Source organism: Vidua macroura, chromosome 17, assembly GCF_024509145.1.
Source record: "Vidua macroura isolate BioBank_ID:100142 chromosome 17, ASM2450914v1, whole genome shotgun sequence".
Taxonomy (NCBI): Eukaryota; Metazoa; Chordata; class Aves; order Passeriformes; family Viduidae; genus Vidua; species Vidua macroura.
This window is the reverse complement of record NC_071587.1, coordinates 12,376,437-12,390,916: the sequence shown is the minus strand read 5'-3', so window position 1 is coordinate 12,390,916 and position 14,480 is coordinate 12,376,437. Positions and strand designations below refer to the sequence as shown.

The following is a 14,480-nucleotide window of genomic DNA, read 5'->3' as shown; positions in this document are numbered from 1 at the left end:
CAAAACCCAAAAATTTAAAAATAATCTTTTGCCAATCAGTGGTGCTGCAGTGTCCCCAGATCTCCTCAACAGACATGGAAAGGTAGCTAAGTAACAGCTACCTCTGCCCATTCCCACGCACTGCTCTGGTTGAACTTGATTTTTTTTTTTTTTTTTTTTGTCATTTAAAAAAAAATTCCCTTTTGGAAAATGTGGTTTTAGCTGAGTTCTCTTTTTCTGTGGGAAGATGTTGGTTTCAGCTGTGATTCCAAAAATGTAATTTCGAAACAGCGATTCAAACCAAACCCTGCCCTTTCCCTGCCTCGCCATGCCTGGGGCAAGGTGGATGTATTCCACTTGGATATTTGTGATCCTGGGGTTGGGGCAGGAGCATTGCCTGCTCTCAGAAATTTTGTGTTTTGGCATTTCTTTGGGCACGAGATGGGAAAGAGGGTTTGGAGCTGCTCACGCCAGCGCTGGGGTCACAGCATTGGCACAGCCTTAAAATCATCTGATTTCCTACCACAGGGAAAAGCTTTCCAACCAAGGCCAGCTGCTTTCCAGCACTGGGCTGTATTTCCAGCAGCAATGCACAGAGGACACCAGGAACCCCACGAAACCAACCGGGAGGCGAGTGGCACGGTTCCAGAATCAGAGCTGGAGGGGTGGGCTTGGGGTTCTCCTCCCTGGGCTGCAGTTAAGCTGCTTTCATTCCTTACCAGAGATATTCTCCCAACTGACCATCAGCCTGGGGCTGTGTTGCAAATAACTGGGCAGGCAGAGCACCCCAGCATCCTGCTGAAGCCCACAGGAGCTCCTCGAGCCCAAATCAAAGCCAACTGTCCACCACTTGCCCATCCAAAGCAGCTGGAGGAGCTACTTGGCAAAGCCAAGGGCTACTTTTAACTTTTTTAACACTTTTTTTTTTTAAACATTTTTACACTTTTAACTTTTTTAACAAGTGCACTTTTTTAACAAAAGTACTTTTTTAACAAGTGCTGAAATAGAGGCTTGTGACCAGCCAGAGAGAAGGGCTGGGGAGACCAAGGGCTTGGGCAGAGCTGGCAGCAAACCCCAGGGATTAATGACTACACATCCCTTAGCCCCAGGGGGAAACCCGAGGTCTGGGTGAATCTACAGGACATCCATCCTTCAGACACACAAAATAAAACCCCCTGCAAACAGTCAAGTTTTCAATCGCTTTAATGTGATCACTGCAATTTGACCACAGTTTCAGAAAGGAAAAAAAAGAAAAAAAAAAAAAAAAAAGTGTCACACAAATTCTCTGTGCTTAGGATTTGAGTCAATCTGTGCAGTTCTTGTTGATTGACGTTATTCAAGTTAAGACCTTCTGAGCATCAGTGACGTTCTCTCGGCTGAAAGGCAGGACCGCGAGTGTTGGGCGGAGCGGTGCAAACCAGGGATGCTTCTTCTGGGGCTGGAGCTGTGCCACCTGATCTACTCCAAAGGAAACAGCTGTACGTGCACACACACACACACGGAGCATGCAAATGCACCAGGAACCAGCTACAGCTCCACGGGGACAACACGGGCGGCAATACAGAGGTGGGGCCGTGGTTCAGAACGAGGAAAGGGGGAACCCACACAAATATCCACAACTGAGCAGATTCATTTTCCAACATTCCAGAAGAAAATAGGAAAATTGAAATTACATTGTGTTGACAAACCCTGATTTTTTTTTTTTTTTTTTTTTTTTTTTTTTTTTTTTTTTTTTTTGGCAACAAAGCAAAAGGTGAAGGCAAATTTTCCAAAGTATTGTAAAATTTATTGTATAAGTATTGCAGCTTTTAGAATGACATATAATTGCCACTATTGGTTACTGGTACACAAGAAGCGTTTACAACAGATTTTTGTAAATTGGCATCAGAGTACATATTCATACTAAAACAGCAAAATATAGATAAGTACTGCATTGCATGTGCTGTCAATAGTTTACATAAGTTTAAATTGAACAGAACTCAAGATACAGGACTGCCTATAACAAACTCCAAAGCCAACACAATGCAACTGGAAGTTTAAGAAAATATTAATACAATGAAATGTGTCTATAAGGCAGGCAAATTAGGACTTTAATGTTGTCCTTCATGAGCTTCTATAGTACAGCAAAAATTTGAAGCGCAGTTTCTGGAAAACTTTTTTTTTTTTTTTTTTTTTTTTTTGTAGCTTTGTGTTGTACACAGAAAATCTCTGAGCAGTTCAGAGACAGAAGAGATTAAAATTCATTCTGTTCTGGCCTAGCACTGTTAATGCTACACATCTGATTCTTTTCCCAATCCTTAGGAAAAACATTGGGCTTTGATTTCTTTATTTTTTTAATATAGCAGTTAGTGCAATTTTATAATTCAATACGCATACAAAAGGGCGATTCTCCAGAAAGCAATTGGATTTCCTTAGACCCCACTTGAGACAGAATGAATTTTGTAACACTTATGGAAACAACACGCTGGATTAGTAAAGCTGAGTCTTCAAACCGGTGTAACCAAGGGTTGTGAAGGGAACACGTGTTTGACCAGTGTCAGCCCCAAAGGAAACCCATCCTTCCACCCCACCAGAATCAACAAAGCCACGTTCCCATTGCAGGCCAGTGAGGTCTGGGGGCACTTTAAGGATGCTGGTTGCCGTACTGTAAGCTAAGAAACTCTGTAAGAGCAACAACCCCTTTTAAAGCTAACGCGACTTAAAACTCCGAGCAAAAAGGCAGGCTAGGACATGAGGTTGCTAAGCATTAGCAATGCTTTGATTCTTCTGCATTTCTTTAAAAATAAATCACTTTTAAGGGGCCTGAATCTCTGTGCTGGCAGCTGCAGGACACGCTAGCACCGCTCTCTGCTGAGCTGCACCAAGGCCAGAGGGAACGGGGCATCAGCAAGGGTGTGCAAAGCAAATTCCCTGCCTTGGTGGCAATCTGGGACGTGGGAATGGGGAGGAAATGGACCCCGAGGCAAAAAGTAACATTAAATAGTAGTAATAATAATAATAACAATAACAACAACAATAATAATAATTAAAAAAAAGGAACAGACCATTATTTCTAAACACCCATTCAGAACTTGGAGCGGATCTGGGCCCCAGATCTGGTATCTGCACTTGAAATACACAGTTCTCAGGACTGCAAAGAGAGGGATGGACAGAAGAAAGACAAAAGGTAACAACTGAGCTCTGCTGAGGAGCTGCACCCACTGCCTGGGACCTGGGGCTCTCCTCACTGGAGCTGCAGCAGTCCAAGGGAAGGTGGCAGCTTGGGGTTTGTGCATGGATGGGCTGAAAGGCATCGTTTGCAACAGAAATTTGGTGTTGATGAGCCACCCCATTTCACACTCATTAAGCTCCCCAAACTAGAGAAAGAGGTAAATGAAACTGGACCCAGGAACTCAACAAACTGATCACTCAGCCGCAGAGCCGGGTGTGACGCTAGACAAATAAAAAGCTCACACTGAGAGAGGATTGGGGAGGGAGGAAAAAAAATAGGGGGAAAAGAGAATAGGTTGAAATTTTGAGGACTTTCAAGCATGAGAGCTGGGTTCAATTGCACTGCATCTTCAGACCCTCTCCCACTACCCCTCTGTGCCTATCCAGCCCCTGCCCACTTCCCTGACTTTTCCGTGGGGTTTGGTGGCCAGGTGACACCCTGTGACAGGACAATCTTAACAACCTCTGGTCCCCACACCACCTCTTTACTCACTGCTCAGTTTTAAACATGTGATGCATATTCCACCCAAAATCTGCTGAGGTAACCATATTTTTTTAATAGCAAACAAAACTAGTTCAGATCACTGAACAACCCCCCCTCCCCAAAAAAACAAAACAAAACAAAAAAACACCCAACCCCAACAACACTATTCACACATTTTGGCTCAAGAGGGCAGTAGATATTATATTTCGCTTTCTCTTTTGGTTGGTATCTCATTTACAATATCCACCACAGATTCCTACCTCCCTGGGTAGGATAATGTGCATAAAACGTGTTCAAGTTCCCTAAGAACAGTCGGAGCAGAGCAGCGGCCAAGGGAGCAGCAGGTGTGGCCAGGCACAGGGAGCTGCTCCGGGAAAAAGGGACTGGAAAAGTGAATGCAAGGTCCAAAGGAGCAAGAGACCAGACACTGGTTACTTGTAATGCTAACGATGATTTTGTGTCCCCCTCTCTAATAAGGGAGGGTTACTGTTTGTTTAATAAGGCACTAAATAGACATGTTACATAAAGGAAAGATACATTTTAAAAACTCGTACAAATTCACCAGTATTGTACCTTTCATGACAAACTAGATTTATTCCTTTGCATTATTTTATTTTTTGTGGCTTTTCTTTTTTTTTTTTTTTTCTTTTTTTTTTTCTTTTTAGGTCATCAAAATTTAGGTTATGTGACTGTAAAACTATGAAGATTTCAAGAACTGTGGAAAAGCAGTCTGAAGTACTGAGAAGGTACAGGACTATTTCTAGGCAGAAATAAAAACAAAAAGCAAAAAAAATAATGATCAAACTTCAAGTTCAGCTATTCATCATCTTCTTTAAAATATATATAAATATTGTTCAAATGGTCAGAACTTCAAAACCGTTCTCATGGTTATGGTTTTTTTTTTTCTTTTTCAAGTAATAAAAAAGTTGCTTAAAAACAATAGTTATTGCCTTTATATCTTTCATTTATGTCACTCTACTAGATAGCATCCTGCAGGAAAACAAATCACACCCCCTTGTAAAATCCTCGCTCTCTGTGGCTCCCTACCGACCCTTCCTCGCACTCGGAGAGACGGGACCCACAACGGGATTTTTCCCTTTGCCTTCTCCCCCTCGCTCTCTCAGGTTTCCCACTCACTCACTCAGTCACCTACAGATTCACCACGAGGGTGAGGCCCCTACCAGACACCGAGGTGACAGAAAATGTAAACAAGAGCAGAGCAAGACAAAGCGCTTCCGAAACCAAGATAAATTAACCACGCGCGACGGCGGGAGGGCAGCGGGACCTGGGGGGGGAGGATGTCCCAGAAGAGGTAAGGGGGGGTTGCTTCTAAAGCCTTAAGCGTTATTTTTGTAGCCTTTAATTAATACAACACAGGAGTAGATTCATTTCCATCTACTGTACCTGGTGCCTCTTTAGCTGGATAACAAACGTAAAAAATAGCGACAACCAGGGACAGCGGCGCCGCGGGACACGGCCGTGCCCGTTTATCCCAAATTGAGGTTTGGGAGGTTGAAACAAAATGAAAATGATGTTCACCACCACCACACTTTCCACCTTGTCCTTTCAATGAGACATTTAAACCCAGCTGAAGGGCAGCCAGTGGGTTACCAGTTCCTCACATCGACTTCCACAACCACCGCTTTGGCTCCAACAGGGCCCTTCAGTTGAACGTGGAAAGAAATAAACCAAAATACACTTTTGTTCCTTCAGACACAGAAGTTTATTCTCAACCCCCACCACCCTCCCCTCCAAAAAGTTAGAGGTTGTCAAAAAAAAAAAAAAAAAAAAAAAAAAAAAAATCAAGTAATTTTTGCCTGCTTCAGTCACTCCTGACCGAGGGAAGCAGGGAATTTTCATTTTACCTTGTTACTCCAATAATCCTACCGGATGACAGACAGACACACACCAACTCCTCTTGCTTTGTAAGGAATGTATAAAAGCCGTGGCTGTCGGCGGCCACGCGCTGGGACTCTGGAAATTAAGGATTTGCATAAGCTGCAGTCTCGCTCACCGCTCCTCCCAGGGCTGGCATCTCCACTCCAGCGATCCTCCTCCCCTTCCAGCTACTTTGTTCTTCACTTCCACATAGATCCCTTAACAGGTTCATGGTAGACAAGATAGAGGCTTTGACCAACACAAGCACTGACATATTTATATTAAAAAATAGTGCAAAATTTCAACATTTATATAAATAACTCTAAACCCCTGCTTTTGATTTTTTTTTTTGTTTTTTGTTTTTTTACAATGTAATACATGCTTTTTGAGTTGGCACTCAAAAAATTGCCATTTTTCTTCTAGTTCAGAAAACAACTTTTTTTTTTTGAATAGGCCTCTTCTAATACAAAAATACTCCTGCTCCTTACACATACACTTTCTCTTATTTTTAATATATATTTATATATTTATATTGCAGATCTTTAAACAAAATGGTTTTTGTGCAAATATTTTGTTTTTAAAGATAAGTGAAATAATCAAACAAAAAAAAAAAGCATTCACACACAGCCCAACTAGAAACAAACAAAAAAAAAAAAGACTACAGTTGAATTTTTTTTCCTTTTTAAACGTCTAGACACAGCTCAATAAAGAAATGTTTTTGCAAGCTTGGTAGGCTTGTGCATTCAGACCAGACATAACAAGTAAATATTTATACACGGAGAGATGGGGAAGGGCTTCTTTTTTTTTTTTTTTCTTTGCTCATCTTCCTCAACTCTCTCTCCTTTTTCTTTTAATGAGAAGTGCAGAGTGTTTCATTTACTTTCTTGCCTCTTTTTTTTTTTTTTTTCCATTTTTCCTTTTTTTTTTTTCTTTTTTTTTTTTTTTTTCTTTTTTTTAAAAGGGATGCCCTTTTTGTTTCTCTTTCTCTTTGTTCCACGCCGTCGTCGTCGTCGTCGTCGTTGTGCTCTCAAGGCCATTGATCTGTGAGGGATGGAGTCTGCTGCCCTCCAAGATGGGGGGCATCCCGTTGTTGTTCTGCTGGTGCTGGTAGAAGGTGGAGCCGGGGTAGTGGCCGATCACCTCGCTGTAGGTCGGTGGCGGCCCCTCCATCCTGCCACTGCTGCCGTAGCAGGTGGCACTGATGCCAGAGTTACTGCTGGGGGGGCACGGCCCCCCGAACACGGAGTTATCTATCAAGTCACTGTCGAAGATGGTTCTGTTTGGGGGGGCCCGCACGGACTCCCTGTTGAGCTCCATCTGCTGCTCGGGGTCGCGCAGCTGCAGCGTGCAGGGTCCCTGGTAGGGCGGGGGCTCCTCGCCGTCCGACAGCGAGATGGTGGGCGGCAGGTCGATCTCGTGCTGCAGGTACGGGTACGTGGGCTGGAACCGGTTGAAGCGGTCCCTCTGCAGGAAGGAGGGCACTGCCAGGCGCTCGCTGGGCCGCGGGGTGTAGATCTGCTGCTGGAAGGGAGAGGAGAGGAGAGAGGGTGAGAGGCGTCAGGTGCCGCGGCACAGCGCGACGGCGGGACAGGCGGCGGCACCCGCGGCGCCCTCACCTCGGTTATGCCGGTCCCCGACACGGTGCTTTCCGAGGGCCACAGGCTTCCCTCCTGCATGGGAAAGGAGAAGAGAGGCCAGGTGAGTGATGCCGGGGCTGTAAGCTCTTTCTGCAAACAGCTTGTGCCGGGTGTCACCTAGAGAAGACACTGCCACCAACGTGCTCCTGCCCCGTCTGCACCACGTCCAACCAGCATCTCTCCAGCTACGATCATGTGTGCTGGGCATACACGCTCAGGTGTTACCACACTGCCACTGAAAACAGCCCTTCTGAGCAAAACTTCCCTCCCCTTGCACCTCGGTCTCCATTTAATGGAGAATGAATGATGAGAACGACACCACCGAACAGCCCTCTCCCGTTTGCAGACTTCCCCCCATCCACCCCCAGACCCCCAGCAGGGTTCTTTCCCTGGTTCAAACATGCCAGAGGAGTATTTTTCCATTTGTGATCCATGAGCCGTGGGTGATTCACAAGACATCAGAAAATGCTCCATGAAATAATGACAAGATTAAAAAAAAAAAAAAAAAGTAAAAAGAAAAAACCTAACAAAAACCAAACAAAAAAAAAAAACCCTCACACCCACATTCTGATGCTCACAACCACGGACATCATGGGAAAATAAAGATAATAAGTGAAAAACCAAATGTTAAGCCTAATTTTGATTTGGTTAAAAAAAAAAAAAACAAAAAAAAACTCTGTAGCAACAGGATGGTTTCAGAGTATTTTTTCCCCAAAGACTCAGTGGTCCTTGGCTTAAATAGACTGAGGAACTGAAGTGTAGAGGCTTTCTTACATTGCATGCATCACCCTGGTCCTGAGATCCAAACCTCAGTGCCAACAACCCCAGGCATGGTGAAGCCACAATTTCCCCCAAACCCTGAGACTAGTTTACAATTCGTGATCAAAACAAACAAACAAAGGTTCTTCCCATCTGCTGGTGATACTCTGAGCACGCACAGTTCACCCCAGACTTTTTTTGCCTTAGGAACTGCAATATTTAAATATTGCTAATATTCACATATAGCAACATCCCTCTGGCAGGCAGAGCTGGAGGAAAACAGCCAGAAGGCTTGCAATTATAACTTGGAACTTCCCAGTTCCTTGCAGGTGAATCTCCAGTCCTGGCACTAGTCAGCCAGGCACAGGCAGAAGTCTTTAGCACCAATGGGAGAAAAAAAAAAAAAAAGCCAAGGGAAAAACCAATCCCTTTTTCCCTTCAAGTGTTGCACTGAGAGGCTGGTCTGAGGAAACCACACACCTTCCTCCTATGAGAACTCCTATTTCTCTACCTGCCCCAAACACAGCACACCAGCACCACATTAAAATCTCCAGAGAAACAACCCATTATATCCCCCACCCTCCTGTTTTCTCATTTTTCTCCAATGCTGGGATGTATTTTCTCCTTTGGCATAGGACCTGGTATCAGGTACAGAGAGAATCCATCAGGTTCTGGGTTTTGAAGCTCGGCTCTGCACACAAACCTCAAGGCAGGGCTGGTGCCAGTGCAAGGAAAACAGCGATTTAAATGGAAATGAGACCACCCAGAGTCTTCCCCCTTCTCCATGGCTTTTTCAGGAGCAAATCCTCGGAGCAGAGGTGAAGTGACACCATGCCAGCATGCTCCCTGGCCACAGCTGAGGAACGTGCTGGCTGAGCTGCAGCCCCATGGCCCTTCCCGAGCAAGACAACCCTGCTTCATTCCAGACCTCGAGACTCCAACATGCAATTGTTTACACAGGCATCGACTGTTTAGTCTGGTCCATTTTACATGGATTTCTTGCCTGCAGGGAGAGTCTGCAGTCAAACTCCCCCAGTAGCCAGAAGATCCAAGAGGAACTGCATCTGCCACAGGACAAATCCAACTCTCTGCTCAGGCACTAACACCAAAGGGCCCAGGGAGGATTTCCAGTGCCACCACAGGTGCTGCTAGCCTGTCACCTCGTCCCAAAGGACGCTGAAGCAGTGGGCAGGAGCGGGAAGCACTCCCAAAACTGTGTTTACTTTGCCGTGCCCCCGTGGCAGACTTCCTGAGCAGCGAGTACCCCGCTGCCTTCTGCTAGATGTTTTATATTTAACTTGGCAGTGGGCAGTGCCATGGCAATATCCCATCTGCTCCCCCCTTTCCCGGGAGTGATGTCAGCCAGCTCCCACGAGGGTGGCTGGTGAGATTCCTGGTGCTTCCCAGCCCTGCCAGGCTCAGCTGGGACATTCTGCTGTGGCAGGTGATGGGCAGGGCTGCTCCACCCCAAACGTGCCCTACCCCTAAGTGCCCACGCACCCAGAGCCTCACCAAGACCCTGCCCATGTGTTTGGAATCAAAGCTCTGGCTCACACACCATTCATCTGTTTGTACAGATGAGGTCCAGGAATGATGCCCTGGGCAACACGTGGATGCAAGAGTAGCAAACCAGCAGAAACAGCATTAAAATGGGATGTGCAGAGAGAGGAGGAGCAGACAGGAGACACATTTTCTGTAGGAGCTGGATCTCTGCAGCCCTTATTGACCACCTCTCCCAGGACTCCAGGGCCTGGCCGTGCTCCTGTGCTGATGGACCACAGGCACCCAGTGCTCCCCAGCACCAACCCTGCCTCGCACACTACCACGAAACCCATCTGGGGAGCAGCTCAGCTCCCCTAAAAACTCCATAGCAAGATTAAAAGAGCTGGAAATCAGTAGTCAGAGGAGGGCAAAGCCTAAGGGACAGGATACATCCCTGCTTTTAGCCTTTACTTTGGTCCTGGGATGGCTCCACGGCCCCACTGAGCCAAGAAAAACTGCAGGAGCAACATCACTGCAGATCCTCAGCCTCTCCTCACCCACCTCTGATTTTCAGAATATTTAGGACTTGAATCCATCTCAACAATGAACAGCCTAGAAAGCCAAAGGTTTCTGAAATGAAAGGTGATATTCTGCTGTCTGGTGAGCCACACAGCTGTAAAAGCCTCCGCAAGTATTGCAGGACTTGCTGCAGAACCTAAAATTATTTTTAAATGTCTTTTTAGACATCAATCTTCAACTTTTTTTAGAACTACTTGTTTTAGTGATGTCAGAGAATTTTCTCTGTAAGGCTGCATGGTGCAGATTAAGTCTCTGAGCCTTCAGGAAGACTCATTTTCTATTTTGGGGGACACAAAGGTACTTTTTCTTGGGGGAGTGGGATACCACTGTTACAAAGGTGCAGAGAAAGTGCCATTCTAAAAGGAAAAAAAGTTATCAGTAGCATTTCTTAAATATTCTTAGTTCTGGAAAATAAAAGGTACTTGTCATGAGGAGACAAGAGTTTAAGTACAGCAAGAATGGTGATGGAGAAACGCATGAAGTAATACAAAAACTGCTTGCCAGTGAGAGCCGCATTAAAAAACCCTTTAGGGAAATTAATTTCTCCTTCAGCTGTAATTTTTGAGCTGCAGCAACAAAAAAGGACGACTCCAGCAGACCCAGCAGCATCCTGACCATGGGATGAACTGCTTTAATATTTCAGCAGATGAGAAGCGCGAATGCAGCTCCGGTGCCCGTCTGCGGTCACGACACCAAAATGAAGTTTGGGATTTAAAAAGTTCAGTGCAAGTTTAATGGATTGCATGGACCAGCATCCAGCCCAGTGTGGCCTCTGCCTGCCAGGCTCCTCCAGCCCTCCTTCTGACTGTTTTCCACTGACAGACACGAAAGGTGCTGCCTTTTAGGTCTTTATTATGCTGGATCCCCCTGTAACGAGCTTCCCGCTCGTTAGCACACGAGGGGCTTCTCTGTCCCATCAGGAAGGTGCTGGGACCACAGGGAATCTCTGCTGCCACTCCATCAGTGCTGCATGCACAGCATGTACAGGGCAGGAGATGGGGAACAACCATAAAGAGGGGGAAAAAAAAAATCCCCAAAATTATACATTCCTATTTCTCTCCTTTGCTCCAAAAAAGGTTTTGAAGACTCCACATCCTCACTGGGGTTGAGCAGAGGCACAGAGGTCAAACACTGCTGAAAAGCCATTTAATCACTGATGTGTCTGAAGGCTGAATAAGTAACAGAGCTGGGCCAAAAATTGGCTGGAAATTTTGGCTTGGTAAAATTTAAAATAGAAAAAAACAATAAAGGGGAAAAAGGAATTGTTTTTTAAAGAGTCCATTTTTCATTCAACCTGAAATTTTTGGTCAATCTCCATGTGATTTTTCTCTTTTCTTTCCATATTAGCCTTCTGAACTCTTTTTAAAGAAAATAAAAAACAGGCCACTTCAGAAAACAGAAATTACTGTATTAAAATAAAGAGGGCTTGAGCTGAACTTTGCTTTGAAAATGTAAAACGACACATTTGGCATGGTGCAGGTAATGATAATACAGTGAAAGAATCCGAAAATGGGAAAACAATGTTTCTGCTATTTTTAATAACTCATGTGCTCAGATGCCCACACTCTGCTGCTGCTGCAAGTGTGTGCATGGGACCGTAAGAGGAAGGTAAGATTTCCGGGTGGAGCTGGGATATGTGTGGGGAGCTGGGCTCTGAGCCCCAAAGCAGGAGGTGTCTGAGCCATCTCCACCCTCACACCAGCTGGTTTAACGTGGGATCAGGCATCCCATGGGATCAGGCATCCCGTGGGATCAGGCATTCCCAGCACTCCGATCCCACTGCAGCAAGGACAGACCCTGAGCTGGGATCACAGCCCAGTGCTCCACAGAACACGAGGAGTTGATTGGGCTGGGGTTGGCACAGCTCTCCTTCCTAAGGGGCATCCCCCTCACAAAGCTGCCAAGAAGGGACCAAGAAGGGATCTCTGTCTGCTGTGTGTGGTGTGTGACAAAAACAGCAGCTACGAGGGACAGCCCTGGGCAGCCTGCAACTGCACTGAAGGCTGGCTTAGTGAAAGATCTTAGATATCCCTCTCAAAAAAAAAAAAAAAAAATAGAGGAAAGAAAATGGAAAAATAGAAGAAAAAAAAAGACCCAAGTAATCTCCTTATTTGATCTTTTTTCCTGCAGCAAGTACAGATTTGATTCAGGGGAGCACAGCCCCACAAAGAGCAGCACACAGCACCAGTGGTGTGTCCAGCCTGCCCTGGCAGCCTGCAGAGAAGGGGGCATGCAGCAGTGACCTTGAGGGAGCCCTACTTAAAGGGCTCTGAGACCCTTCAGGGTAAATGCTAAAAAAGAGAAGTATCTGTACAAGACATCCCTGCACTGAAGACAAAGCCACAGAGGCAGCAGTGAACAGTATATGCTCACCCTCCAAGAAAATGTGATGCCTTTTCTCTATACAACCTTTTAAGTCTCTCTGAGCCACTACATTTGAGGAAACTGCGTGAACCAACATCTGCCTTGAGGCTGGCAAGACTTCCCCTCAAATCCCTGTCAGAGGTACAATTCACACATTTCTCCTCGGGCTTTTATGAAGCTGGGAGCCTACAGAGAGCCTTGGAGCACGTCCCCTTGGAGAGATCTCTGCTTGTCTGGCTGACAAGTGATTTCTGCCCCTTCCACCACAGTAATGGCAGCAGCACTGGTGAAAACTGGAGCAAGTTACTCAGGATTTCCTGCTCTCTGCAGGGCAGGCAGGAAGGTTTTGTATAGTCACTTGAGAATCTAACTGGATAGTTTGGGACTGCTAAACCAAGGCATATGAACCCCAACGAGCTGGGGGTGGTGGTTTCAGGAACAGAACATGCCAAGAACAGCCTTGTGCAGTCACTTTACTAATGTAAAATCCAAATTGCAAAGCTCAGGGTGAAGTCAGAGGCTATGGCTGTCCATACATTAGCACACACAGCATCCTAAAGAGCCAGAGGCACCCCTAAAATGTCCCCTCATCCCCAAAACAGAGACAGATGATGCCAAGGCCAAACATAGCCTGGCATGTATGGCTGGAAGAGCAGGGTGTGACTTACTGAGGAGAGGTTCTCGTCTCGCCGCCTGCCCTGGCTGTGCCGGCTGATGAAGGATCGCGCAGAGAGTTTGTAGTGGTTCAGCAGACACGTGATCACCACCACCATCACCATCATCACCACCACGATTATGATTATCTGTACAAACTCCAACTCCGCTGCAAGAGAGACAGACAGATTTTGAGCCATCAGGAACAGCAGCAGGTAACTGAGCACAAGAACAACTGAAGCGGCTGAGACAGCACTGACAACACTGCACCCTTCCTGTTACAGCTCTCACACGTGGGCTCTGTGTGCCCTGAGCCCACAAAAACCTCATTCATTCACTTTTTCAGTGTCACAGAAGAGTCTCCAGGAGAGATCTTTGCAGACAATCTATACTGCAGAGTGTTTCCTGGCTACAGCACAGACAGGACTTCCCAAAGACCGCTTGGGTGTCCCCAGTACTGTGCACAAAACCAGGAGCATCCCAGTGCCTCACGTGCCTCTCTTGGGGCTGCAGAGCCACGAACCAACATAATTCATCCTAATGAAACAGTTCAGCTAAATGTAAGCTAAATTTCTGCAGTTCTCTTCCCATCACCGCTACTCCTTCCTCCGGGGAGGACAGGACTGAGCCCTCCTCAGCACAACCCTGCACAAGCACACATCCCCTGTGTCCCAGGGGTCAGACAGCAGTGGTGGCCCAGGGGACAGCACAGCACAGCAGGCAGTGGCAGCCCCCGTTTCCAAGGCTGCCCACCCACCACAGGAAGCAGGCGGGGAGAGCTGCTGCTTTTGGGTGAGACGCCAGATGGGTGCGATGCGTCTGCCACGGGGCCACATCCCGCAGCTCCAGACAGCCCCCGGCTCGGGGCTCGGCCAGCTGACAGCGGCAGCTTGAGTGGCTTGAACTGGCAGAAAGGAAAACTGCCAAAACCCCTCCAAACAAACAAGAACAAGCAAACAACAGACTATCCGGTTAACTCTGCAGACACTTGGCAGGAGGCAGCGAGAAGTCGCTCCTAAAATTTCCTAAGGAAATAATTCCTCACACCTCTCTGAGGCTAAGGAAAATTGAGTACTGGAGGCAAACATTGTGCTGGGTCATTATTTCCATGAATTTGCTGCCCAGGGAGTACATGCCATTCCCAAACTGCTCAGTCACTCCCCCCAGCCCCCAGGACTGGGCAGCAGCAACTCCAGTGCCCAGCATAAATGAGGGGCCAGACAGCAAAATTCAATCATTCTGGGGATTTACAGCTTGTTTGCTTCTCGGCAGCGACAGCTATAAAATGGGAAAGCCATGCCCTAAGCTATCATGGATGCTGCCATCTATATTTAATCTATACAGACACACACATATATCTCTGCAGACACACAGCAAGGCCCATCAGACCTCAAAGGGCACCACTCATACCAGCTGGGGTGGCTTCTGCTGAGTCAGGCAAATTTATTGGGTTT

General features: G+C 46.4%; 1 protein-coding gene across 4 annotated transcripts in view; it reads right to left on the bottom strand.

Moving 5' to 3' along the window:
* Positions 1-1,743: 1,743 nt before the first annotated feature.
* PMEPA1 (prostate transmembrane protein, androgen induced 1) overlaps positions 1,744-14,480 on the bottom strand; it is a 272,991-nt gene continuing 260,254 nt past the window's right edge. For 3 of the 4 annotated variants that reach the window (XM_053992918.1, XM_053992915.1, XM_053992917.1), the window contains 3 exons: positions 13,041-13,195; positions 7,168-7,221; positions 1,744-7,072 (listed from right to left, as the gene is read on the bottom strand). In XM_053992918.1, coding sequence (XP_053848893.1) covers positions 6,506-7,072; positions 7,168-7,221; positions 13,041-13,154 — 735 coding nt within the window. In that variant the 5' untranslated portion in view covers positions 13,155-13,195 and the 3' untranslated portion in view covers positions 1,744-6,505. The remainder of the gene's footprint in view (positions 7,073-7,167; positions 7,222-13,040; positions 13,196-14,480) is intronic. The other variant, XM_053992916.1, reaches the window with a different exon arrangement.